Source organism: Gekko japonicus, unplaced genomic scaffold (genome assembly GCF_001447785.1).
Source record: "Gekko japonicus isolate JY-2015 unplaced genomic scaffold, Gekko_japonicus_V1.1 scaffold329, whole genome shotgun sequence".
Taxonomy (NCBI): Eukaryota; Metazoa; Chordata; class Lepidosauria; order Squamata; family Gekkonidae; genus Gekko; species Gekko japonicus.
This window is the reverse complement of record NW_015159719.1, coordinates 1,248,610-1,276,392: the sequence shown is the minus strand read 5'-3', so window position 1 is coordinate 1,276,392 and position 27,783 is coordinate 1,248,610. Positions and strand designations below refer to the sequence as shown.

Below are 27,783 nucleotides of genomic sequence, written 5' to 3'. Positions count from 1 at the left end.
AGTTTTCAGAAAAGTTATCAAAGTTCTTTTGCAGTTGGTGCCAAGTTACTAATGTCTGGTGGGTTTTGTCCATAATAAAAAGAGGTTACTTTTTGGAGTTCAGTTCACTGCCTCCTTTGCAGTGCTCAGTGGTCCTCTCCTGCAGCCTATTGGCCTTCTTAACACAAGAGTTCACTTCCCTCTTGTCTAAGGGGGGCATTACAAAGTTCACCTCTGTAAAGACTTAAAAGGTTTCTTCTCCAGCTACTTCGCCTTTTTTAAAAAGGGAGGAGGAAAGAGGCCCATTGTGGACCTAAGATCCCTGAATAAACATTTGTATGTGTCAAAATTCAGAATGTTATCCATTCAGGAAGTAATGTCCCTCACGGGTCCAAATGTCTGGTTCACTACACTAGACTTGAAGGATGTCTATTTCCATGTGTCCATTCACAAAGCCTGCAGGAAATACTTAAGATTTTGTTACACAGGGGCTGCCTGTGAATACACGGTGCTCTCATTTGGCATAGTCACAGTGCCACGGGTGTATATAAAATGTATTGCAGAGGTCATTGCCTATTTAAGGTTAAGAGGTTGTACAGTATATCCTTACCTGGATAATTGGCTCTTTGCAGAAGTCTCCCCAGATAAACTGACTGCGAGTTTAAGGTTTGCCCTAAACACAGTCCAGTCCCTGGTTTTCCTGGTAAATTGGTAGAAGTCCCGTCTGACTCTGGTCCAATCTATTGACTTTATTGGGGTATCTCTAAATGCCGTAGAAGGGAAAGCGTATTTGCCCCTTCCAAGGGCCAAAACTATGATGGTTCTTGTACAGAAGTTCTTATCCAACTGATTTCAATCAGCCAGATGCATTCAGAAACTTCTGTGCTGTATGGCTTCAGCTGCTGCAGTGGTCTCATATGGGCATTTACTTGTGAGGCCATTACAAAATTGGTTCATAAGGAACTTCGACTCCAGTTCTGAGCCACAGTGGGAAAATTTATCCATCCCAAGAGCCATTTTATTGTTATTATCTTTACTGTTTCTGCAACTGGAGTCATAAACAGCAAATCCTCATCCCTCAATAAACCTCATTACTTCAAAAGCCATTTTAAGATCTCTTATCTGGTGGTCTATTGCTGACAACCTCTTCAGAGGAATCCCTCTAGGGGTGCAATCTCATGACATGCATTTGTTTACAGACACTTCCCTCACTGGGTGGGGAGCTCATTGTCAGGGACTAAGAGAAAAGGGGTTATGGACTAGGAAAGAGTCCACCCTTCATATCAATCTGTTAGAGTTGAGCGCCATCAAACTTGCTCTTACTTCTTCAGAGGACATCATGTCCTGGTAGCAATGGACAAAGTCACTGCAAAATTCTGCCTGAAAAAACAAGGAGGCACAGGATCCCTCTGCCTGTGCAGAGAAGCCACACTCATATGGCAGTGGGCAATAAGACACTGGGTGCAGCTGCAGTTGTTCAAATAACCCATCTAGACAACACCCTAGCAGACTGCCTGAGTATAGTGGAAATTAAGAGTGGTCCATATCAAATGACTACCTGGCCCTAATTTTCAAACAATGGGGGGGGGATTCCCCAAAGTAGACCTGTTTGCATCGACAAAAAGAAATGCCACCTCTTCTGTTTCAGAGCAGCCAGGGGCAAGGGTTCACTGGAGGATGCCTTCCACTGGCAATGGCATGGCCATCTTTTTTATATTCCCTCCCTATATTTCCTACACATAGGTCCCGTTCACCACCCAGAAGTGGGATCATTGCATCTAGCTGCTTGGCTAATCCTGCAGTAGGGAACATTTTTAAAAAGGTAGAGCAGTTCTTGACAGTCTCTTGTAAACCCACGACAAGAAGGTCCTATGAGTACAAATGTATAAGATTTGTGTTGTGGGGGCAAGGGTTCAACCCATGATCCTGCAGTTTGAGCAGGATTTTCAACTACCTACTGGAATTGAAATAAGGTGGCTTAGCAGCTTCATCAATAAAAGTTCACCTAGCCACCATCTCCACTTACCATAACCCAATTAGAGAGCGGCCAGTTTTTTCCACCCCCAAAACCAAAATATTCTTTAAAGGATTGCGTAACATGTTTCCATCTGTTGTACCCCCGGTTCCCCAATGCAGTCTCTCACTCGTTCTGTCAAAATTACTGTATAAACCATTTGAACCTATGGCCAGTTCTGATTTGCAGCAGTCACATCTGCTAGAAGAGTGGGAGAACTACGGGCACTTCACTGTGATACTGCCTTTATCAAATTCCACCCAGGTAAAGTAGTCCTCAGACCTGGTATACAGATTCTCCCCAAGGTGATGTTACAGTTTCACCTTAACCAAGACATCAACCTTTCAGTGTTTTTCCCTTCTCCTACATCATAGTGGGAACAAACATTACCCACTTTAGATGTGAAGAGGGCACTCTTTTTTATTTAAAAAGGATACAGGAATTCAGGAAAGACAGAAACTTATTTATATGTTTCAGGGGGTCAAATAAAGGGAGAGCCACATTGCACAGTCTCTCTCTAGATGGGTGGTTTCAGCAATTAGAACAGCAGAGTTTATGCTGAAGCTAAGATGGTCTTGCCCCATTTCTCTGAAAGCTTACTCCATGAGGGCACAATCTTCTTCAGCAGCGTTCCAAGCCAGACTTGCTCTGGAGGACATTTGCAAAGCAGCAGCATGGTCCACTCCTTTGACATTCATCAAGCACTATTTGATGGATGTGGACTTCAGAAACAAAGCTGCAGTGAGAAAGGCAGTGTTACAGGCAACCCTCCTACTCCTCTGGTAAGTGAGCTTGCTATTCTCCCATGTGGGACTGTCACCGCACAGAAGCCATGATGATGAAAATGGGGTTGCACTTACCTGTAACCCTTGTTCTAGTGGCCTTCTGTGCAGGCACACATTCCCTCCTCCTTTCCCTGCTGTGGGCTGTGACCCGAGAAAAGCTCTCCTCATGGCGGCAAAGAGAACTGAGGGAGGAGTGCTTGCCCCACCTCTGTCACGTGACCCTTTGAGTGGGAAAGGGATCTCTGCAGATAGATTGGGGGAGCACTCATAGAGCCTAGAAATGTCTTTAAAAGCTTGGAAGCTCTTCTCCTCAGCAGGCCTGCAATCTTGCAGTCCCCCTGTGTGCCTGCACAGAAGGCCACTCGATGAACAATGGTTACAGGTAAGGGAAATCCCATTTTCTTCCATTGCTTATTGACTTCTGTACTTAACGTGTGTGGCCAGATAATAAAATTTACAGGATATAGTTTTTAAAAAAAATAATTCGTATGTTTCATTCTTAACATTGATTCCAGGCAGCCAGCGAGCAATGTTTAAGCAGGCAATGCGGCACTGGGAAAAATACACCTGCGTTACATTCATTGAGCGAAGTGATGAAGAAAGTTACATTGTGTTTACGTACAGGCCTTGTGGGTAAGTTGGTGTACAAATTCCTGTTCTTAAGTTTCTGAGGACCTCCTCCTGTACATCTGCATGGACTGATGCTAGAGATGTGTCAATTTTTTTTTCAGAATCACATGTCAACCAATTATGAATTATAGACTCTGTGTCATATCAAAATCTCAGTTTCAAAAGATCCTGCCATGTGGTGTAGTCAGCGGTGGTCTTGGAAATTCTGAGGCCCCGGGCAAAAGTCAAGAATGGGACCCCTCAAACCTTAATTCCCACGCAGCCCTCTTTGAACAAGAATAAAATGCCTGATTTTCATTATGTGTGTCCCTTCAAAAATGCACCACATTTTGCATTTTGACATCACTCTGTTTTCCACCACCATTTTCCCCCACCCCCCCCACCCAACTGGCATGATTGCAGGGCTCTGGGCAACTGCTAAGACTGCAACAGAGGTAAGACTACCCTGGGGATAGAGAGATGCTGTTTAAGAAACACAAAACAAACACCATGTTGCGCGTGCAGAGCTAGTTACACCATTCTGGTCAGCACAATCTGATATGTCATACGGTCGTCTGATCCTTCTTAAGGCTAAGTGGGAGTATTAGTGCCACTTCTGAATATTATATGAACGGGAGCCATAAAGAAATTGTCATCGGTGGCATCAGCACTTCCATAATGATAGAAAGGTAAAAGGTGGTGGCCAGTCACAACTGACTCATGGCAGCTCCACCTCATGGGGTTTTCAAGGCAAATAATGAGCAGAGGTGGTTTGCTATTGCTTTCCTCTGCATAGCAGCCGTTCTTCCTTGGTGCTCTCCCATCCAAGTGCCTGCCCTGCTTAGCTTCCAAGCTTTGATGAGATCAGACTAGTCTGGACAGTTAGGGCTGCTGCAATAGCCATTACTGAAAGCAGTTACACAACATCCTTGAAATCAAAGCCAATTGTCTATTATTATCTGAAGGTTCTTCCAGCAAAGGTAATTTATTTATTTATTAAATTTATCAACCGCCCTCCCCGGTAGAAACAGGCTCAGGGTGGTATACAACACAATTGTATAAAACACCGATAAAACTGGGGGTGGGGGTGGAAAAAGGTGCCGGAACTCTCAAGAGGGAAATGAAGTTTTCAATCTGTATACTGAAAATTCATGAAAATTCATGAACTTTTAAACACATTTAAAAAAAAAAAAAAAAAACTTTTGTCAAAGGGGTTCCAGAACTCCCTTCCAGCACATTCCCCCAGAAAAAAAGCCCTGGATAAAACAAATTAAGACTTAACATTATTAAAAAAAAATAATTGAAAATTATATTAACTTTACAATTTTCAATTATAGAATCAAGTACAAGTCTTAAGGTACATAGGAAGATAATTACATAAATACTTCTGGGTGCCTTACTTATAACTGACATACAATCATCACAGCATAAGACAATAAAACATCATAATCTGATTTATTGCTTGTCTACATTAACTACAGATGTTGCTAAAATCCTAGCAGCACGGCTATCTCATGGGAAACAGGTGGGAAGGGGATGGGAAGTAGGAGTGCCAAGACAAAACCATCACTGTCCTTAACCAAACATCTGGCAGAACATCTCTGCCTTATATGCCCTGTGGAACTATAAAATGTTCCTCAGTGCATGGATGTTATTTGGCAGAGAGTTCCACCAGGTTGGATCCAGGGCAGAGAAAGCCCTGGCTCTGGTCGAGGACAGCCAGATGTCTCTTGGGCCAAGGACAACCAATAAGTTCTGATCTTTCAAGGGTAATGCTCTTCTGGGGGTATACCAGGAGAGGCGATCTTGGAAGTACATAGGTCCCTACCAGTAAGGGCCTTAAAGGTCAGCGCCATAACCTTGACTCTGATCTAGTACGCCAGCAGAAACCAATTCAGCCAATGCTTAGCATCTAGTGATGAAAGAAGTTTTGTGAAGTCATTATTTTTACATATAGTGGCTTGAAGTTCATGTGATTATAAGTTTCTATTATCATTTTATAAGGTGCTTTAAAGTAGCGCATCTTTTACTGTCCAGCTGCCTAAATAAACACCAAGAGCTTGACCTGGTTCTCTTTCCAAATTCTTCTTAACAGCTTAAATCCCATCTTTATAGCTTAGCTCTCAGAATCATAAAGAAATATGATTATTACCCAAATAAAATGTTTAATGTCACACCAGATAACCTTATTTTCTTGCATTTTGTCAGTTACTGTACTTTGCTTGGTATTATTGATTAGTTGGGATGATTAAATGGAATTAGAGATTCATAAATAGTGCCTTTAACTGCTGTCTGGAGCAATAAAGATTAAAGAGATCAAGATCTTGAGAGTCTGCCTTTTGACACAGTTTGAGGAGGGTAACAAGGTTTACTACTGTGAAGAGGTACCTAGGCTTTGGGCCAAGCACTTCTAGCACTTGTAGTCATGGCAGTGATACATACAACTTGCTTGCTTCGTATTCCTAATCCTTTGATTCAATACTATTGTTTTATGGTTCCAGTCTAGGAACTTAATTGAATTAATCTGATGTGTACTTGGCAGGGCTCTGAAAGAACCCCAGTGACCTTGTTTTAGTGTATACTGTGTTTACTAAGTTGTTGTTTATTGCTATTTTATTATGAAGGACAACAAATAGCTTATCTGCTTGAAACAATTGCATTGTGTGATCAGCATTGCTGTTGCTAGTTCCTTACGGTGAAAGCAGACTGATCTTTAGTTTGCTGTGATGGAATTTGATATGTATTTTTGCATGTGGGGCATTATTCCTTAGATCTCTGGAATTTACCTGGTGGTGTGTGACAGACATTTGTTTTGCCCCCATATTGCTGAAAATCGGTACAAATTGCTAGCATTAATAGCACTTCACTTTGCTGTAGTGCAAAACATACTGGCTGGTCTTTTAACTGTGATGAGAAATTGTGAATGAACATAACAAAGTTTGAGTCCAGTGGCAGCTTTAAGATCAACAAAGTTTATTCAAGGTATAAGCTTTTGTGTGCAAGCACACTTCTTCAGATTAATTTTTTTCTTGCACACTTGAATTAAACTTAGTTGATCTTAAAGCTGCCACTGGACTCAAATTTTGTTCTGGTTCTTCAGCCCAACACGGCTACTCACCTGAATCTATCTTCATGAATGAACACGTCACACTTATTGAGTGAATTCTGGTTCACTTCTACTGGTTAGCTTCTGAGCACAATTCAGTGGGCATCTTTCCTTGCTTTAATCTGGCTCTCCATTAAGATAATTCAGAGAAGTCTTACATTAGGATTTCCTTGTAAAATACTCTTAGTAGTAGCAAGGAGTCAGTTATTTAGGGATAGCTTGCCTTCAGTTGTCTGGATTTCCATTCCTAGAGAAGCTTGCCATTGCTCATCATTGTTTGCCCTTTAGAGACAATTTAAATAATTTTATGTAGATTTTTTAATCTTCTGCAGGAGTTTGATTTTCCTTGAATTAATGATTTATGATAGTTTATTATGTTTAGCATTTTTAATCTTCTACTGTATATTAATTTTGGGATTCTGCCTTGGCTTTGCAAAAAATAATGGGATATACATACATTAAAAAGGGATGTATTAGTGGTTCTCTCAGTGTTTCTTCAGGTTGTAACTGGAGGTCAGTCTGAAAATCTAAAATCATTAGACTTTCTCCAAAACAGAATTTACTCTTTAAGGCTTGCTTGCAATTTTTGTTGCAAGTCTGTGTGCCTTTTTATGTCAGTAAAGGAAATCCAAAGTAATTAATGGCAAGAGCTGAAAACTTTTTATATTTGTAGCATTAATTTTTTTCTCAGCAATTTAATATTTAGCTTTCTGCTGCTCCACCAGAGGTTTAGGTAGGTAATCACTGGTGATGATGTATAGAGAACAATGATGCACATGCAGGAAAGCAGGTGGAGAGACTTGGACTGAACAGATGGGCAGTAGAGATTATATGAAACACAGATTTAGAATGATTAACTTTTGTTGTTCAGAAAAATAATATACCTAAGATGTGGTACTCACCATTAATATGTACTGCACCCCCCACCATCCAAGACCATATTTACTCTCAGTAGGATTTCCATGACCTTAAAAAACAGTGGATTGCCAAAATAGGTCAGAAGCTTCTCCTAATTTAAATATCTCCAGAGGGATTTTAATCCCTTATATAAAGTAGTGTAAAACCTGCTTTATACAGAGAATTCCAAGTTGTGTTGCAATTTGGGTTTTTATAGTACATTTTTAATACAGACCTATGAATACTTTGTGCTAAAAAACATCCAGTTTGTACACCAAACAATCCTGCTTCCATAATAAATTATGTAAACACTAGGAATAAGGCCCGTTGTGGAAATAAATACAACGAGCTCTAGAAAGAGGCTCTGGAAGAGTGCCCTGGCCCTGGGCACTCAGCATCAATTTGCTGTGGCAATCTCAGCAGGGTACAATAACACAGAATTCACAATTTTCTCAAGAGGAACTGATCTCTGCTACCTTAAGAACAGTTGTAATTCTGAATGATCTCCAGCCCTCACCTGGAGTTTGGCAACAATGGCTCCCCAGGAGGGAATGGCTGGTTTGGAGGGTGGGATCTATGACATTGTACCTGTCTGAAGTCCAACCCTTCCTTAAACCCCACCCTCTCCAGGCTCCACCCCTCAAATCTCCAGGAATTTCCCAACCTGGAGTTGGCAAACCCATCTCCTTCCCAGTTAACCATCAACCTACCATTATCTGCCCCTCTGACTTCAGCTGACTTCTGCCCTCCCTTCTGGAAAGCAGTTGTAATTCTGAGTGATCTCCAGCCCTCCTCTGGAGATTGGGAATAATGGTTCCTCAGAAGGAAATGGCTGGTTTGGAGGGTGAAGTCTTTAGGCCAAATTTACCATAGAGTTTTATCCTCAAAACAAAGCATCACATGTGATGTCCCTGATGTGACATCATCTCATTGGGGACATTGCGCCCGGTTATGGCAGTTTGGGGGAGGGGTTTTCCTGCTGGCCAACTGGCTGGTGGTGGGTAGAAGCCCAAAAAAACAGGGGAACCCCCCACTGGGGATTGGGAACCCTACTTTATGTGGATGATATAAACCACTTTGGAACCTCATTGGGGAGAATGGTGAGGTATAACAGAAGCATATAAATAAATAATCTAATTTAAGGTAATGAAATGTCCTTTTAACCTCTTTTAAAATTTCTTATTAAATAAAATAACTTAATTTGAACATTCAGAACATTCTGAAGTGTTTATCCTGACAAGTATATTTCATGGCTTTCTGCACAAACAGTAAATTGATGAAAAATCTTTTTTTTTTAAAGCTGCATACAATTGTACTGTGTTACTCATACCTAATCTCATTTTTCAGTCCGTTGCTGTTTAGGTTTGTCATGCTCCATTTTGCTACTGATCTCTTCAAGACTAAGTGGGATTTTCCTACATCCTTGCTGGAAAACAGTTGCTGTGCAAACACTTATATACACAACTCTTAGAGTAAAATATAGAAAATATTTCTCTTTAAGCATTTCCTTAAAAAAGAATCCCAAAATTTAATTTTACCTGCTTGACTACAGAATAACTAAAGGTTGTCAGGATATAAACATTTCTGGCCATTAATGTTGCTCACTGAAGATTGCATCTCTGTTCTTGTCCTAAATTACAGGTGCTGCTCTTATGTAGGCCGAAGGGGTAATGGTCCTCAGGCAATATCTATCGGTAAGAACTGTGATAAATTTGGAATTGTTGTTCATGAACTGGGACATGTGATAGGATTTTGGCATGAACATACAAGACCAGATAGAGAGGATCATGTGACCATCATCAGAGAAAACATCCAGCCAGGTGAGACTGTTTAATATGATGCTTTATATTTTAAAATGCTGATCCCTGTTTTCTTTACTGATGGCTGTCTTTGTTCTTATGCACCAGTTTTATTGGATTGTTTTAAAACAGCAACATAGAGAAACTTCATAAGAAATACACAATACAAGCTATTTTAAGACAGTAAAAACAGTAGATATCTCATATGGTCTCTAAGTCTAAAGTGCCACTATTATAGCCCACTCATGTTTGGGGAAATGTCTCCTAATGGCTGTTCCATATGGGCATGTAAAGATGTTCCCACTGTGGCTCATGCTAACAGAAACAGTGGCAAGCAAAGTGGGAGAGGGCAGAGATATAAGTCCTTTCCACACTATACTTTAAATCCTGGTTCAACCCTGTCCCCGAACTTACATTCTACACTACATACGAGTTCACCCCGGTAATTATCCCATGGTGGTGTTGGGGAGATCACTTAAAAAACCCAGTCTCTGCTTTGCACTCCCTCCCTCCATATGGATTTGCATAGCCCTGCTCCTAGCCAGGCCTAAGCAGCAAAATGACTGTCTTGGTGGATGATGGAGGAGCAACTGCTTCTGCTTGCTACTGGCATAGAGAACAGAAATACATGGTTTTTTTTTTTTAGCCACCTGCAGGATTTCTAAAAAATTAATTCATTGTATGGGGTTGTATTCTTTTCAGTACCGGCCTTCTCATCCAAGACCGCATGTTGCACAGTAAGATAAGGTTTCATAGGAATATTACAAAAATAATTGGAGTCATGTGGAAAGGCTGCATATTTACAAATGTTTACATTAGACAGGAAGATTTTCAAAGCTGATAGTATTTGGTCAGAAATTCTTTACTCCATCCGTGTTGAATTCTCTAACTGTGAATGAGGAATGTCTGATCTGATCTTGCGTGGGTGCGAACTGGTGGTGCCCAAGAGTCTGTACACTGTATTGCAAATGTAGTGTTTGTGGCTAAAGGGCCTGGCACCGTATCCCTTGAAAACATTGCATAACCAGCAGAATTCTTTTCAAGGTACAACAATAGTTGAAAAGGGAGAAAAAAATCCACCTTGTAATTATAGCCTCTTTTCTATGAATTTCGTGTGCATCCATTTAGGTTTTGTAATGATTATGAGACCAATTCTGTGTTCTACTGCAAAGAGGTCATAGAACATAGGATTCCGTGATATGGTTCCAGCACCATTGCCATAGGGCCTCTTGTTCCTTTGACTTCAGTCTGAGAGTTGGCCACAGGGTCTAAAGCATAATTTCTTTATACCTGATAAAACATGGCTTTTTCCCTCCCTTTCTAATTTATTCCTGAAATGTCATAATTAGACCAATTAGGCTGGGTGAGTCAAACGTACTGAGCTGAGAGACAAACAGGCTGGGCTCTTGTTGGCTCACCACCTTCTGCTTTGGTTTTCAGGAGAAGCTCCTTCGTGGCATGCGGATGTCACACAAAAAGGTTTTTCTCAGGGTTACATGAGATCTTGCTTGTGAATTGCAGGTCAGGAATACAACTTTTTGAAGATGGAGCCTGGGGAAGTGAATTCTTTGGGGGAACCATATGATTTTGATAGTATTATGCATTATGCCAGGAACACCTTCTCAAGGTTGGAGTCTCAGGTTATACCTTTTGACTTTTAATTCCATTCTTCTGTGTAAATATTTTATAGATGATGTTTTGATGCACACAGTTGCTAGAAAAAAAACCCTTTATGATGTATCCTCAGTGAAGAGCAGATGTGAGGGCCTGGAAAAACAAACAAACAAAATAATTGGAAAAGAACATGGTTTTTTTCCCTGTCCCACCATTTTACTAACAGAAAGAAATTAAAATTGGGGGGAACACTGACAAGATTCTTCTATGAGATGCTCTGTTTAGGATTGTACTGCTAATAGTACAATAGTGCAATTGTGTCCCAATTTCATCCATGAAGGCAATTATTCCATTGCACTTGGTTCCCTTAATCAGGGCTGGTAATACCATACCCTTCGAAGGTGCATTGGTCAGAACACACCAAGTCTGGTTGGTCCTGGTGCCCTCACTCCCCGACTCCCTGTCTTCATGAAGCCTGTAACACCTGCATATGCATCTTTTCCCCACCTACTTGTTACAAGCACTCCACATCCTATGCAGCTATTTGTCACAGCTGCCCAGTATCACCAGGGAACTGCATGCAGATAAGAACCTAAGAACATAAGAGAAGCCAATTTTGGATCAGGCCAATGGCCCATGTAGTCCAACACTCTGTCACACAGTGGCCAAAAATACCAGGTGCCATCAGGAGGTCCAGCGGTGGGGCCAAGACACTAGAAGCTCTCCCACTGTTGCCCCCCCCCAAGCACCAAGAATACAGTGCATCACTTGCCCCATCTTGAGAGTTCCTATCTATACCTTGTGGCTGATAGCCACTGATGGACTTCTGCTCCATGTGCTTATTATCTAATTCCCTCTTGAAGCTGTCCATGCTTGTAGCCACCACCACCTCCTGTGGTGTTCCTGACAATCAGAGCAGTGGCACTCCCAGCTGTACACACTGGCCAGTCCTGTTGAGGAAAAGGCATGGAAGTGAATGTGAGCATGGCAAGTGGGAGGGAGGGGTTGTGAGTGAGCAGGGGAAGGATGCACAGACAGGTATGGAGATAGGAAGGAAGGTGTCAGCCCTGGTCCTGGGAAGAACAGGAGGAGCAGGGCTGGGCACGATCTCTGCCAGGACCCCTCAAAACCTGGAACCAGCCCTGTCTTTGCTCATAAAAGAAAAGGAGGGACTTCCTGTGCATTTATCAGAGCTGTTAAATCCTAGCCATTGTCTTCAAATGGGACAAGTCCTATTTTGACTATGGCAGGAGCAAAGTAAAATAATGACTTCCAAGAATGTTAAAAGTAGAGATGCCAGAAATCTTTCTGAAGAAAGGTTATTCCAGGATACTTTATAAAGCATTCTGCCAAGAATAGGAACAATGTGGGATGCTTTCAGCTACTGTATAGTAGAATTTCTATTAGTCATGGGCACAACATACCTTCTTATTTTTGAGTGACACTAATTTGATCATTTTTAGATTACAATGGTGGGGAAAGAACCTTCATAAAATGCACAGTGTGTATAGTGACAAACAGTAAAGCAATCTGGATTTGTTCTTGTATGCTCATAGGCATGCTCTGTGCTTTAGGCCTCCCTTGGATGTTCTCTTAATTTTTAGTTAAAATATCACAATAACCAATTCACTGAGATTAAAAAATAAGTGGTTTCTGCTAGATACCCAGGGCCTTATTGTAGGATTTGCTGCACCAGTAAATAAATATTTAGGATGAGGTGTGGCGGTGGGGAACGACATCTGATCAAGACACAGTCAATAAACAAACCTATTTCATGCACATCAACATATTGTAGAAATGTCTGAGCCTCAGAAATGTACTGAATATCCTTAAAAGCAAGAGAAGGCCCTTAAAACAGTTATAGCACTCATTAATGATTACAAGAATTGACAAAATATGTAGGACACATGGATGGACTTACAACCATCATAATTAAAATTTGTTTTAAAGAGCAGACACAGAAAAGTTTCAAAATAATGAGGTACAGCGTTTATAACAATTTACTAAGTAACAGGTTTGAGCAGAAAAGTTTCCACAAATTCTTGTGTGGTTGTAAATCACAAACCAGGGAAACCAAACATTTAATTAAGTTAATTAAATTCCAAATGTTTATGTCTTAAATTTTACTAAGCCATGCATATTTTAAAAAGAAATTACTGAGCAAAATGCTTTAAACAAATTACAGTGGCTGCTGGTTGTTTTTCTAGTTGTTGAATTTTCTGTTATGCTACCTTCCATTTGTTTGAGATCACACGGGTTGATTATGATCTTCTGACCCACCACTGCACTGATGTAGGTAGGTTCGTGAGGTAGCCCTGAAATGGCTGCCCTCATTTCTCCTTGGTCAGGGACAGAGGGTGGTGCAGGGAGAGAGGGTGTCAACTAGGTACCCCTTAACATGTGGGGTGCCTCAGGACACCCAGCTATAATTGCTATTGGATGGCCGCCCAGATAACACCCTGCAAAATTTGGCTGTGGGTTTGGAGGCCATGGTGGGATGGCTAAAAGAGTAGGCTGAAATTGAATCCAACGAAGGTTCTGTGGCTGGGGTGGGGAGCTTCAGCATTGAGGTATAGACTTCCCACTCTTGACGGGGCATCATTAACCGTGGTGCAGTCCGTCAAGAGTTGGGAGTGGTCCTGGATGCCTCCTTAAGTATGGAGGCCCAGGTCACAAATATGGCCAGGCTCGTGTTTCTCCATCTATACCAAGCACAGCAATTAGTCCCTTTCTTGTTGCACCCTGACCTAGCTACAGTAATCCATGCAATGGTCACCTGCAAGCTAGACTACTGTAACTCGCTCTATGCTGGCTGCCCTTGAGACTGACCTGGAAACTGCAACTGATCCAGAATGCAATGGCGTGAGTCCTGACAGGAACACCATGGATAGCACATATACAACCTATGCTACGCCAGCTACGCTGGCTCCCAGTGGAGTACTGAGTCAGGTTCAAGGTTTTGGTTTTGACCTTTAAGGCCTTGAGCTGTCTGGGGCCCATGTATCTTTGCGACCACCTCCTCTGTTATGTCCCCAGGAGAGTATTACGCTCTGCTGAGAACAACTTACTGGTGATCCCTGGTCCTAAAGATATCCGTCTGTCCTTGACTAGAGCCAGGGCCTTCTCGGTCCTGGCTTCAAGTTGGTGGAATTCTCTGCCAAATACCATCAGGGCCCTGCTGGACTTAATGCAATTCCACAGGGCCTGTAAGGCAGAGATGTTCTGCCAGGCTTTTGGTTGAGGGCAGCAACATTTTTTCATCACGGCTGGAACTGTCCCTTGTTTTCCCATCTTCTTCTGCCTCCTCTTCACCCTGCCCATGAGGCAGCAACACAGTACAGAATGGGTTTTAAAACAGATTAGTTTAACTCCATTTTGAGATTATTTTAAGAATGCAATGAATGTTATTTATTAATTTTAACTTGTTCTGCTTGATGTTTTAACTTTTGTTGTACATCGTCCAGAACCCTGTGCATACATCTAAAGTGTAAATATAAATAAATCTGGCCAAGTAGATTGCACTGTCTATAAAATAAAAAATATATTTTGTAAATTCAAAGGCTAGTTTTATATGAAAATTGATTTGGTTTCTTTGGTCACTTAATATTTTAGGGGCATGTTTCTTGATACCATACTTCCTTCCCGTGATGATAACGGTATACGACCTGCCATCGGTCAGCGCACCCGATTAAGTAAAGGTGATATTGCACAAGCAAGAAAGTTGTACAGATGTCCAGGTACCCACCAATAGTATGCTTATATGTATTCTTCTGACTTAGCACTTAGCAGACTGTGCAGGTCAGATTGTATATATTTCTAAGGCATAAGAAATCTGGAATGCTAGGTACCAAGAAATTAATGGCATGAATTACGTGGTGTTTCTATGCCTTGCCTACTTTAGCAGTTCACTTACTGGGGATGAATGTAGGGTAGTTAGGTCTTCTGGTGACAATACCAACCCCTTCCAGTGCTCAGTAGGCCAGTGGGTGGAAAATGGAAGGGGGGGGATCACAGTGGGCATGATGGCATTATTTCACGTCCAGGGAAAACCCAGAAGTGACGTTACGCTGTTGCATTGACACAGTACCCCCTGATGCCCACCCCCCATCTACCACTAGGTGCTAGCCATGACTGGCAACTCTAAATGAAGGTGGGGAAAGCTATTCTATTGCTTCTTGTCTAAAATGTTATAGTTAAAGCTCAGAACAATGTTTAAATAGGTGATGAGCATTCCAGTATTGTAAACTAGCTTTCCTGCAATACAGCTACCTGGTTTTTGGTTTTGAAATAATAAATAAAGTTACAGGAAGTTTAATGTTTGATTAGGATCTCTAGTTGCAATGAGTCTTGAGCCTTTGCTGTTGCTCCTTTGGCCCCTGTCCCTCTATTGCATGCCATCTACCACCTGGTCCCACAGTCTTTCAGCAGCACCTTCTCTTATCCTGCTCTCCAGAGTGTGTGATGCATTACCATTTACATTTTCCCACCCCTTATGTCACTTCCCTTTCCTGCCTGATGCTTTTGTCGGTGCTTTGTCTGGGGTGATGCTGCTGGATCCTTTCTCAAGCTTACTAGCTCTCAGACGTCTCAGGCATGATCCATAGAAGGAGAGCAGGGGTAGGCCACCTCTGTGTTTCAATTATTTATTGCTCCCTGAGAGCACTTACTTTTCTGTCCCACTCACTGTTTCTACACGTTGGCTGAATATTATTATAAACAATTAAATGGGCCAATGCACGACATATGCATGCCAGAAACACAAATCATACTGAAAGAACCTGCAGTTTTGTTTCATTTAGCTAGGCAATACAGGAAATATAACCAGTGTTAAATTTTAAAAAGGGGTGTACGTGATCACAGTGAAAACAGAGATGTATATTATGGAGGCAGTAATTAGTTTTTTCTGGCATGAAAAGTGGTAACATTATTTCTGTGGAACTGTGAATAACTCACTGTGACCTTCACTATATTTTATATTCGCATTTGCCATTAATAATGAAACCCACTATTAATGTACTGTAACATGCAGTTCAAGTTTGCTAACAGCAAGTCATTTTAAAATCTACTCACAAATAAGATGTATGTTGTAATAATTGGCAAGGAAATTAAGGCCAGAAATCCTCTGAATTCCCTTGTTTTGGAATTTCAGTTAATTACACTGGGAGCCACTGAACTGTTGTGATGTAGTATGCTTTTAAATTATGAATGCCAAAATATTGCTCAGTCAAAAGCATGATTTGAAATTTGTATGTTATGAGATATTATGAGATAACATCTAATGTATATGACAAATGGGGAAGATGACATCACACAAACTTTTATCTGTAGCCAGCATGTCAGAAATGTCACAGAGTATCCATAAGCCATGGTAAACAAAATTGCAGCCCTTGTGGGCATAGTGGTGAAGTTACAGCATTCAACTCATTCTACTTTTTATATGAAAGTGAGGATAATACATGATTTTGTTAACGGATGAAAGATTTTACTAGTAATTCAGGTTGCCATGTGCCCCCTAGCTACTGGCGGGGGGGTGGGGGTAGGGTCTGCAGATTCAGTTTGGGAAACTCTTGGAAATTTGGGGATGGAGCCTGGGGAGGACAGGGACCTCAGTGGGGTACAATGCCACAGAGTCCACCCCCCAAAGCATCTATTTGGTTCCAGAGGAACTGACCTCTGTGGTCTGGATATGAGCTGTCATTCCGGGGGATTTCTAGATGCCACCTGGAGGCTGGCATCCCTAGTAGTAACTTCTACTTCTGCTTCCTCATATTAATATTTTTTTCTTATGAGTTGGATTGTTTTAGTTCACTGATCTGTTTTTTAAATGGTTGGCCTTCTGTTACAGAGTAATCTAAGCAAATAAAATATATCCTTGACATAATGATTGATAGGAGTAACAAAGCTAAAGGAGAAAAGGAAAGGGAGAAAAGGGGGAAAACTGACAAGTAATGAGTGTGGGGAAATGCAACTTAGTGTACTTTGAGAGCCAAAGCATGCCCTCACTGTATAAAACACTAAACAGTGCAGTAGCATGCCATCACTGTAATATATACACATTAAGTTAATGATTCCACAATTAAGGCTCATTAACAGTGAGAATGGTTCAACAAAGAGATGTTACCAGAAATGGAGGAGAGAGGTATCCGCATGTACAAATGGGGCTTTGTTCAATATTTTTGAGCCAGTGTGGTATAGTGGTTAAGAGTGGCAGATTCTAATCTGGAGAACTGAGTTGATTGCCTTCTCCTTCACAGGAAGCCTGCTGGGTACCCTTGGGTCAGTCATAGTTCTCTCAGAACTGTCTCAGCCCTGCCTACCTCACAAGGTGCCTGTTGTTGGGAGAGGAAGGGAAGGCAGTTGTAAGCTGCTTTGAGACTCCTTAGGGTAGAGAAAAGTAGGCTATAAAAACTATTCTTCTCTTCTTTGTTGTGGGTAGTTCCAATTGCTGAAGATAAGAGTAATGCCTTTTGGGCAGTGAAATGGGGGGGGGGAGCACCCAGCAGAGTTGTGGGGTTGTGGCTGCAGATAGTGGCTCATCCCTGCATCTGCACATTGTTTCTTTGGAATGTGGCTAGTATTACAGATGTAGTATGTTGCTATATCTTTATGCAGACCTTAAAACCTCAGTTCCCTTGTGTAGTATTTTGTGTTTCTTGCATTTATAGCAGTATGCTTGTTTCATGAAAAGTTTTTAGGCGAATTGTCAGTACATCTTTAATTGCACAGCAATCAGCACTCAGGAAACCCAGGATGCCAGCATTATCTGCAGTTTAGTGGAATTACTAATGACTGCAGAGTTAAAAATAAACTGCTGGTAATTAGCTATGGTATTTACAGTGAAGATAGCTGGTAATGAATACATTATTTAATACTTTGCTCATTTTTGATTAGATGTCATGTGATATGTGTTTGGTGTGGAAAAGGAAACAAAATATATATATTTTTGGCCAAGCCAGCGTTCAGTCTCTGATACACAGTGCAATCCTTAACGTATTTATATCCCAAGTCCATTAAAGCCAATGGGCTTAGAAGGGTGTCACTCCGCTTGAGATGGCACTGTATTTATTTATCGGATATAATCTAGAAATATTCAATTTTAAATACTTTTCATACCAAAACAAAGACATTTAAAATATATATTAGACACCATTTGAACATAGTGGTATTAATCATATTTAGTACCCAAGGTGGAGCTTAAGTCCATTATTGTCATTGTCATGTGTTGTTGAGGCTTAACTTCCCATGATCTTCTTCATGGTCTCTGTGCATCACATCTCTGGGATTTAGTGTGCCTGCACCGACTCCAATCAGTATTGTAGAAAGCTAAAAGGGATTTTCACGCCATCTCCCCGGTCACGTGCCGGGCTTCAGTGCACATGACCAGGGGAGGGGCACGATGATCCCGCCAGTTCTCTTCTGACCGCTGCACTGATGGGCTCCCCTATGCCTTGGTCAGTAAAAATGTTTGGCTTTCGGCCTTCTCTCCTTTGTTCTTGGACTTGTAGTTAGCTAGTTTTCAGTTAGTGTTAGGTACTTTGGACTTTATTTCTGCTTTGACAGATTCCCCCCCCCCCCGTCCTTCATTCTTGGACTTTTTAGTTTAGTGTTCGTTAGGTACTTTGGACTTTATTTCTGCTTTTACAGATTCCCCCCCCCCCCGGTCTATGGCCAAACAGTGGGGCTTCTTTAAAAGGTGCAGGAAGTGGGGTAGTAAAATCGCCCCCCCTGACGGATACTCCCTTTGTTTATTGTGCCTGGGGGAATTGCACCGAGTTGACTCTTGTGCCCACTGCGCGAAATTCTCTCGACAAACAAGGAAGAATTGAGCAGCTAGACTTCGTGTTGCATTATTGGAAGTGCCCCTTCTGCCAATGGAATCGTCACAAGAGACTTCTGGACATGCCTCCATGTTGAATTCTGCTTTGGGATCGACGTCCATACGGTCTCTGTCACCGGGCCATTTTGATGCCAACCGATGGGTGCTGAAATGCTCGATCCCAGCTTCTCAGTGTGACGCCCACATTCCCACGAAACTACGTCAGGAGGGCAAGGATGATTGGCCCGTCAAGCACAAGAAGCACAAGAAGAGCTCCTCAGGCAAATCCTCTTCCAAAGGGGTATCACCATCGGGAGCTGCTTCGCTTGACTCCTCAGGCTGTGGGCAGATGCAGGGTGTTCCATCTCCACCTCCTCCTCACCCAATTCAACTCACGGATTCTAAACAGGATATGGAGCTGACGCAGGTCTCCCATTCTTCCAGTGTCAAAAGTCAACACTCAAAATGAGGAGCAGATGCCGGGACGCCGCCATCCCCGCGCAGCCAAACTGATCGGGATCGATCACCCGGACACTTGCAGCCAGCCACTTGGGACCAACGCCAGTGACAATATTTGTATGGGGCGTACCCTTTCCCTGGCATGTCTTGGTTCCCTCCATGCCCTCCGATGCAGTGGGATCATCAGTCTACTTCCTCTGGAATCTCCCAACATTGAGAGTTTTTTCCGACACCAGAATTTGCTAAATCTCATACATCAGCAACGGTGAATAAAGCACACACCTCTGTGCCTTCAATGTCAATGCATCCTAAAGGTCAGTCGAGATCAATGCTGTCGACACCGGTCCTTCCAATATTGCTCTCGGAACCATCAGAACACTCCAGCTTCTCCGAGGACTCGCATTCTGCAGATGAAAACTCTCCCATCCAAGTAGAACCATTTCCACCGCAACAAGTGGGAGACAAACTCCCTATTTCTCCGTCTGAAGACGTTAAGTCTTATGGAGACTTTGTCAAAAGAATGGCCAACACCCTGGCCCTTCCTACGGTGTAGCCACCTACTACCATCACAGTAGGACATTGTTCAGATGGACACCTCAACTGCAGTCACCCTGCCTCTGACATCGGTCCTTTTGCAGACAGCTAAAGCACCCTGGTCGCACCCATCACTCCATTTCCATCTCTAATAAAAGGATGGAGCACATGTATAAGGTGCAAGAAACGGGAACTGAATTCTTGTTTGTGCACCCCAAACCGAATTCTGTAGTCATCTCTTCCTCGTCAAAGAGCAAGCACAGCCACTCCACTCCCTTCGATAAAGAAGGTCGGAAGTTGGACTCTTTTGGCAGAAAATTCTATTCTGCTGGGGCATTAGGCATAAAAACGTCCAACTATGCGGCTTGTATGGGCAGGTATCAATATGCCCTATGGGAGCAGATGTCGGAGTTCATTGCAGCCCTTCTGGAGGACAAGAACCACCCAGCTAGACGCCTCTAGAAGGAGGGAATGCTGTTGGCCAAACACCAAACTCAACGCTGCCAAACATACGCTGGATGTAACGTCTAAGACCTTTACCTCCGCTGTGGCCCTAAGACGCCATGCCTGACTGCTGTTCAGCAGGACACGAAGTCGGTAGTTGAGGACCTCCCCTTTGAAGGTGACAGCCTCTTCAGTTCCACAATGGATTCGGTCTTACAGGACCTCGACAAAAGTATTAAAACCTCCCGCAGTCTGGGAGTCACCACAACTTCTAAACAGTCGAGAGAGAAGTCCTGGAATAAATCCTGGTCATACAGGTTTTCATTCAAGTCCTCTCCAGAACCGCAGTGGCAAAGATCTCCCAGCAACTCTGCATGCTCTTACGGGAATAAGTCCAAATTTCCTTCAGCTACACAATCTCAGGCTAAGACCCAGAAAACCCCCAAATAGGACCTTTGACTTGGGTCCATTACCACTCCCTCCCACTTGCCTATCGCCTTACCTGTATGCCTGGCAACAGGTGACATCAGATCAATGGGTTCTTTCGGTAATCAGGGAGGGATACCGCATAGAATTTCTTCAAGTTCCCGACAGCACAAACCTCATTCTCACTTCATCGTCACCCCTGTTACTGGAAGAGGTACAGAACCTCCTGCTCAAAGATGCCATAGAACCTGTCCCGGTGCTGCAACATTGCCTGGGTTTTTATTCACGTTATTTCACGGTCACCAAGAAGGATGAAGGCCTCTGTCCCATCATGGACCTACGGGGCTTGAACCATTACATCGTATACAAGAAATTCCACATGATAACTTTGCAATCTATTCTTCCTCTTTTGGAAAAGGGAGCCTGGATGGTGACTCTGGACTTGCAGGATGCGTATTTCCATGTCTCAATCCACCCTGCCCACAGGATGTTCCTGCACTTCACAATAGGCGAGGGACATTTTCAGTACAAAGCCTTCCCTTTTGGGCTATCCACGGCGCCCCGTGTCTTCATCAAGGTGATGGTGGTTATTGCAACTCACCTCCGTCTACAAGGTGTAAGGATTTTTCTGTACATAGATGACTGGTTACTGGTTGCAAATACCGAAACCACACTACACCATCACATTACTCTGACCCTCAATATTCTGGAGGCTCTAGGGCTGAAAGTCAATCTAAAAAAACCGATGCTCGTACCCTCTATTTGGGTGCAATTCATCGGAGCAATCCTGGACTCAACACTTTGCAGAGAATTCCTCCCTTCCAAGAGAGTGGAGGACATTATCTCACTCATAGGGTTCCTGAGATGCCAAGGCACGGCCTCCACAAGGCAGTTACAGTGGTTGCTAGGGCTCATGGCAGCCACCACATCAGTCATTGTGTTTGCCAAGCTGCAGATGTGACCACTACAGCTGTGGTTCATCAGGAAGTTCTACCCTCAGAGACATCCACAGTCCCTATGTTTTGTTCTTCCAGAACCTGTCTTGAGCTCTCTCCTTTGGTGGGAAGACTCATGAAATCTCCTAGTGGGAGCCCTGTTCTACCCACCAGTTCCGAGGATGACCCTAACCTCAGATGCATCTCTCTGGGGCTGGGGAGCACATCTCTGAGGAATCTGTGTGGGTGCACAGTGGGAACCCCATGTGGCTCACCATCATATCAAGTTGTTAGCCATTCAGTATGCTCTCCGGTTGTTTCAGCATCTGGTAACTCGTCAGGTGGTAGCAGTACTCACTGACAACATCACGGTGCTCTGCTATCTCAACTGTCAAGGTGGGACAGTGTCTAGAAGCCTCTGTAGGCTAGCCACAGACATTTGGAATGAATCTCAGCTGTGGGGCACGTTCCTTGTAGCTGTCCATCTACCCGGGACCCTGAATGTGCAAGCAGACTTCCTCAACAAAGGGGGTGCATCCTGGCATGAATGGGAGATCAACTGGGAATATCTCCTGCCAGTCTTTCACACATTGGGCCATCCAGATTTGGATGCATTTGCGACACGCGAGAACAAGAATTGTTGTCTGTTTTGTTCCAGGGCAGGGAAGGACCCTCACTCCCTGGGAGATGGTTTCCTCTACCCATGGACACACAAATATGTGTATCTCTTCCCACCTTTTCCCCTACTCACCAAGGTGATTACCAAAATTCTGAGGGAAAGACCACAGTGCATCCTGGTGACCCCTTGGTGGCCCAGACAACACTGGTTCCCCACCCTTCTCCATATATCCAAGGGCTCCTTCCTCCACTTCCCACCAACACTGGATCTCCTCTTCACGCAGGCAAGACAGGTGCTGCATCACAACGTGCTGCACCTGAAACTCACAGCATGAAAGATCCATTAGCTGGATTCAGAGACAGAATAGAACATGTCTTATTGAATTGCCGTAAACCATCTACTAGGGCTTCCTATGCTGGGAAGTGGAAAGTTTTCCTTTCCTACCTTCACTCGTTGGGAGTTCCCCCGCCTCCCACTGTTCTGGTTGTGATTTTTGGGTTTTCATTGTCCCGTTTGGACTTGGGCCTCAGTTATACTTCATTGAGAGTATATTTAGCAGCCATCTCAGCTAATCATCCTGAGGTGAATGGACACTCTGTCTTCTCACACCCACGGACCAAACAGTTCCTGAAGGGACTCAGGCACCTTTCTCCACTGTCTCGTGGTCCCCTGCCGGTCTGGGACCTTCCCCTAGTGCTCACCAAACTGATGGGTAAGCCTTTTGAACCTATGGCTACCTGCAGTCTGCAACTCCTTTCCTGGATGACTGCTTTTTTAGTAGCCATCAACTCTGCCAGGAGGGTGCGTGAACTGTCAGCACTACGTTGTGTTTCCCCTTACCTGACTTTTCACCATGACGGTGTTACCTTGGCCCCAGACATTTCTTTTCTGCCTAAGGTAGTCTCGGAGTTCCATATGCGAGCCAACATTGCCCTCCCTGTGTTCTGCCTTACACTGCAGAACGACGAGGAACGCCGTCTCCACACCTTAGTCGTGAAGAGGGCTTTGCTCTTCTACCTGGACAGGACACGCTCTTTCCAGAAGACTCCGGCCCTCTTCGTCTCCCATGCCTTGCCTGTGCAAGGGAAGAAGCTGTCCTCTCAGCGGCTGTCCAGGTGGATCATGGAAACAATCAAGCTTGGCTAGCTGCTCGCCAAGAAACCACTCCCGGTCTGCTGCAAGCACATTCCACCTGGGCGATAAAGACATCCACTGCCTTCCTGAGAGGTGCGTTGCTTGGTGACATCTGCAGTGCAGCTACTTGGGCTACTTCTCACACCTTTGTGAAGCACTACGACCTCGATGTACATCTTCATCAGCGTATGACAGTGGGATGAGCTGTGTTGCAGGTGGCGCATATCTAGGACCTTCAGCACCCTCCTCCAGGTAGGCGTGTATTGCTTTCTAGTCTCCCAGAGGTGTTATGCACAGAGGCCACGAAGAAGATAAACAGGTTGCTTACCTGTAATTGGTGATCTTTGAGTGGTCATCTGTGCATTCACACCACCCGCCCTCCTTCCCCTCTTCTTTCGGTCCTTTCCTCTTACCTTGTGACTGGGAGCAGTGGTCAGAAGGAACTGGTGGGATCGTCGTGTCCCTCCCCTGGTCATGCACACTGGAACCCAGTATGTGACCAGGAAAATGGCACGAAAATTCCTTTTAGCTTTCTACAATACCGATCGGGGTCAGCGCCGGCGCACTATATCCCAGAGGTGTGAATGCACAGATGACCACTTGAAGATCACCAGTTACAGGTAAGCAACCTGTTTATGTGAAGGTCCATGATTGGCTCTCCAGATACTTTTAAAACATTAAAGCTCTGCAAATAATAGTGACTTGGTGCTGCAGGAGGGATGGTTTAATGGTTTCTGCCACTCCCCACCCTAATCATCCAACAGACATGCTGTTAGCTGTTGTAGAAAAAATGAAGAGTATTGATTTGCATCTAGTTTCTTCCTCCCCTTTTGTCACTAACAACAGATGTGGGGAGCATCTCCCAGTGCCCCAGCACCAATCAAAATTGGATTATATTGTTAGAAACATCAGGACCTCCAATCAGGGACTTCCAAAATAATGTGTAACTTGGCCCTCACATTCAATTTTAGATAAGATTTAACAGGATACCATCTAACTAGTTACACAAAATCTAATATTTTGGCCCCAATGTCTAAAGATTTTTTTATATCATTAATATTCAATGTGGCTTTTGATTACACTTGATTCACTGCTAGAAGCTGTAATCCTGTCTTTTGAAAGTGCTGCTCATTGGGTCTTGCTGTCAGAAAGGCAGGGTGATAGTTTCAAATGGTCACCTGCAAGTTCATGCCCATCAGATCAGCTGGTGAAACAATGTGTTGACTGAAGGTCATGGAAATAACTAGAACTCATATAACAATAGTATAGGAACCTGCTTTAATGGCAGAGGTCATTGGTTTCCATTGATAGTTGATCACAGAAGCAACAAGAGGAATAGTGATCTTGAACTTGGTTTCGAGCAGAGCTAAAGACCTGGTGAGAGATGTAGAGGAACAGTTGGGAACAGTGATCACAATGCTTCTAAAGTCCAGCATTCATGTCAACAGAGAGTTACCCCAAAATTACAGGCCAGTTAGCCTAGCATCTGCCCCAGGCAAATTAGTAGAAACTGTACTAAAAAATTAGAATGATTAGGCACATAGCGGAACAAAGTTCTGCCTCATCAACCTTTGGGAGTTCTTTGAGAAGGGGAACAAGCATGTAGACAATGTTGATCTGGTAGGCATAATATACTTGGACTTGAAAACTCCTTGTAATCTAAGGAGTTGTATTTGTAGTGCTTAGTTCTTGTGGCCATTTCTTACATGCCCAGGGAAACGCTGATTGCCACTTTGGGGTCAAGAAGTAATTTTTCTCCAGGCCAATTTGACCAGGGATCCTGGAGGTTTTTTGTCATCTTCTGGGCATGGAACAGGGGTCATTGAGGGTGTGGAGGGGGAGGTATTTGTGAATTTCCTGCCTTGGACTAGATGACTCTGGAGATCCCTTCCAACTGTATGATTCTATGATAAGAGGGCAGGTTCTCTTATGGATTAAAAATTAGCTAAATGACAGGAAGCAGTTATCACAGTGGAGGGAAGTAAACAGTGGGGTCCCACAAGGATTGGTATTTGGGCCAGTACTATTTAATTTCTTCATAAATGATCTGTAAGTAGAGATGAGTAGTGTAGTGGCCAAGTTTACAGATGGCACCAAATTATTCAGGATAGTGAAAAACCAGGATGACTGTGAAGAGCTCCAGGAGGATCTCCACAGATTGGGCAACAATGTGGCAGATGAAGTTAAATGCTGGTAAGTGTAAGGTGATGCACACTGGAACAAACCCCCCCCCCTACTTCAAGTATAGGCTAATGCCGAGACTGAAAGGGAGAAAGTTCTTGGGGTCATAGTAGATAGCTCAATGAAAATGTCAACTGACTGTGCTGAAGCAGTGAAAAAGGCAAACTCTGTGCTGGGGATTATTAGGAGGGGGGTTGAAAATAAAATTACCAATATTATAATGCTCCTGTATAGATCTAAGGTGCAACCTCATTTAGAATACTGCATGCAGTTCTGGTCACCATATGTCAAAAAGGACATTACGGAGCTGAAAATGTACAGAAGCGGGCAACCAAGATAATTACGTCATTAGAGCACCTTCCCTGTGAGGAAAAACTGGGCATCTGGGACTATTCAGTTTAGAAAAGAGGTGACTAAGGGGGGGACATGATAGAGGTTTATAAAATCATGCATGGGGTGGAGTGAGTTGACAAAGGGAACATTTTCCCTCTCTCCCAACTAGAACTCGAGGGCATCGAATGAAGCTGGTGGGCAGTAGGTTAAGGGGAGTTACCTAAAATAGTAGGTTAAGGACAGACAAAAGGAAATACTTTTTACACAGAGTGATGAAAATGTGGAATTCACTGCCAGAGGATGTAGAATAAACAGCTTTAAAAGGAGATTAGATTCATGGAGAATAAATCTATCAGTTGCTACTAGCCATGGTGACTGAGGGGAACCTCCATATTCAGAGGTAGTAAACCTCTGAATCCCAGAGCCAGGAGGCAACATCAGGGGAAGGCCTTGGCCTCTATGCCCTGTTGCTGGCCCTTCAGGGGAATTGGTTGGCCACAGTGTGAGACAGGATGCTGGACTAGATGGACCACTGGTCTGATCTGGCAGGGCTCTTCGTATGTTCTTATGATAAACCAGAAATTTGAAACAATGTAGTGGTATGATAGGTAAGAAAATTCAGTGTCTGAGTAGCATAGTGTAGTTATATCAGTAAAAGAAAATAAATACCAAGAAAATTCAGTGTCTGAGTAGCATAGTGTAGTTATATCAGTAAAAGAAAATAAATACCATAGATCTTTTGCATTTGCTTTAGTTTATCAGAATAAGCACAAGAAATACGTGTGTGTGTGTGTTCTCATGTGCTTATTTCTTGTGCTTAAACTGTCCTCATCTAACACCCATCCTGAATTAAAGAAAGATGAAATGGAAATATTGGTTGTTCCATCATCACATTAATGACTTCAGTTCCGATTTATGGCGACATGCTGGCAGACGCATCTCCCGGACCTCCCAGGGATGTGATCTGCGCACAAACGGAAAGGGGGGGCGACGCTCCCCCCCCGAGCCTTGGCAAAAGGCTCCTAGCCATGGGGTTTTTGAGGGGTGGCCTCTTCACCAGCGCGATGCTGGGGAATTGAGGCGCTCCTCTGCCACGACGGTCCTGCCACTGAGTGTCTGTATGGATCAAGAGCCGCCGACTGGGACAAGCGTCGGAGATCGAGCGTTGTAAACATATGCCGAGCAAGGTCATATGACGAACAATGAGCTGTGAGTCAGGTTAAAGCGAAATGAGAATTTTTTTAAAAAGCTACCCCCTGGGAACGGTGAAAAAAGTGAGCAGGGGAGGGCCCCCTCCCATACGCATGAACTAAACAACGAAATACTTAGGGGGGAGCAGAAGAAAAAGTGTTGAAATCTGTTTTGAGACACTTACCAGAGTAAGCGTATGGGCGTATTTCAGAGACTTTAGCAAGTTTTCATAAAAGTAAGCACTCCATAAAGATGGCGGGGAAGAGGGCAGAAAAAGACAAACCAGTAAAAGTGAAACCAGCCAGCTTGAGCCCTCGACCAGAAGAGACCACCAAGCTTTCCAAAATGTTGGCAGAGTCCTTGCGCCCTCTACTGGACCAGATGACTAACATCGAACAACAGCTGATTAATCTAAACCAGAAACGTGCAACTCAGCAGCTCCAACTGACTGAGACTTTAAAAATAACAGAGCAAACGGCTGAGAAGGTGAAGGAAATGGACACCAATGGCAAAAAAGTTAAGAAAAAGGTGCAAAAGCTGGAAAAGAAACAAGTCTCTGAAGAATCACAACTTTTACAGCTGCAAATGGAGAAAGCAAATTTGGTCCTACGGTTTCAAGGGGTCCCAGATGTAGTAACCGAGGGTCATTTTACTTTAATTGGCAAATGTAGTTATTGCCTAGCAGGAGCCCAAGGTTGGGTTCTTGAGCCTGAAGGTTGGTCACCTGTAGGCTATTAGTTGTTACTTGGCACTGTCTGGGGATGGGCTCAGGTGGGCCTGGTTAAGCCTAATTGGCAGTTAGTGTTGGTGGTCAGAGCTTTAGTGGGCTAAAAGTGAAGTCCTTCTTTAATTGGTTGTTGGACCTTAAAGTTTCCTGGATGCTAGAGGGGATGTGCTTTTTCTTTTGG

General features: G+C 43.4%; 1 protein-coding gene across 1 annotated transcript in view; it reads left to right on the top strand.

The window, feature by feature from the left end:
• The window catches only part of TLL1 (tolloid like 1), a 92,939-nt gene that overhangs the window by 18,806 nt on the left and 46,350 nt on the right, over positions 1–27,783 (top strand). The window contains exons 5-8 of the mRNA XM_015419947.1: positions 3,294–3,411; positions 9,032–9,210; positions 10,711–10,816; positions 14,416–14,540. Of these exons, the coding sequence (XP_015275433.1) occupies positions 3,294–3,411; positions 9,032–9,210; positions 10,711–10,816; positions 14,416–14,540 (528 nt within the window). The remainder of the gene's footprint in view (positions 1–3,293; positions 3,412–9,031; positions 9,211–10,710; positions 10,817–14,415; positions 14,541–27,783) is intronic.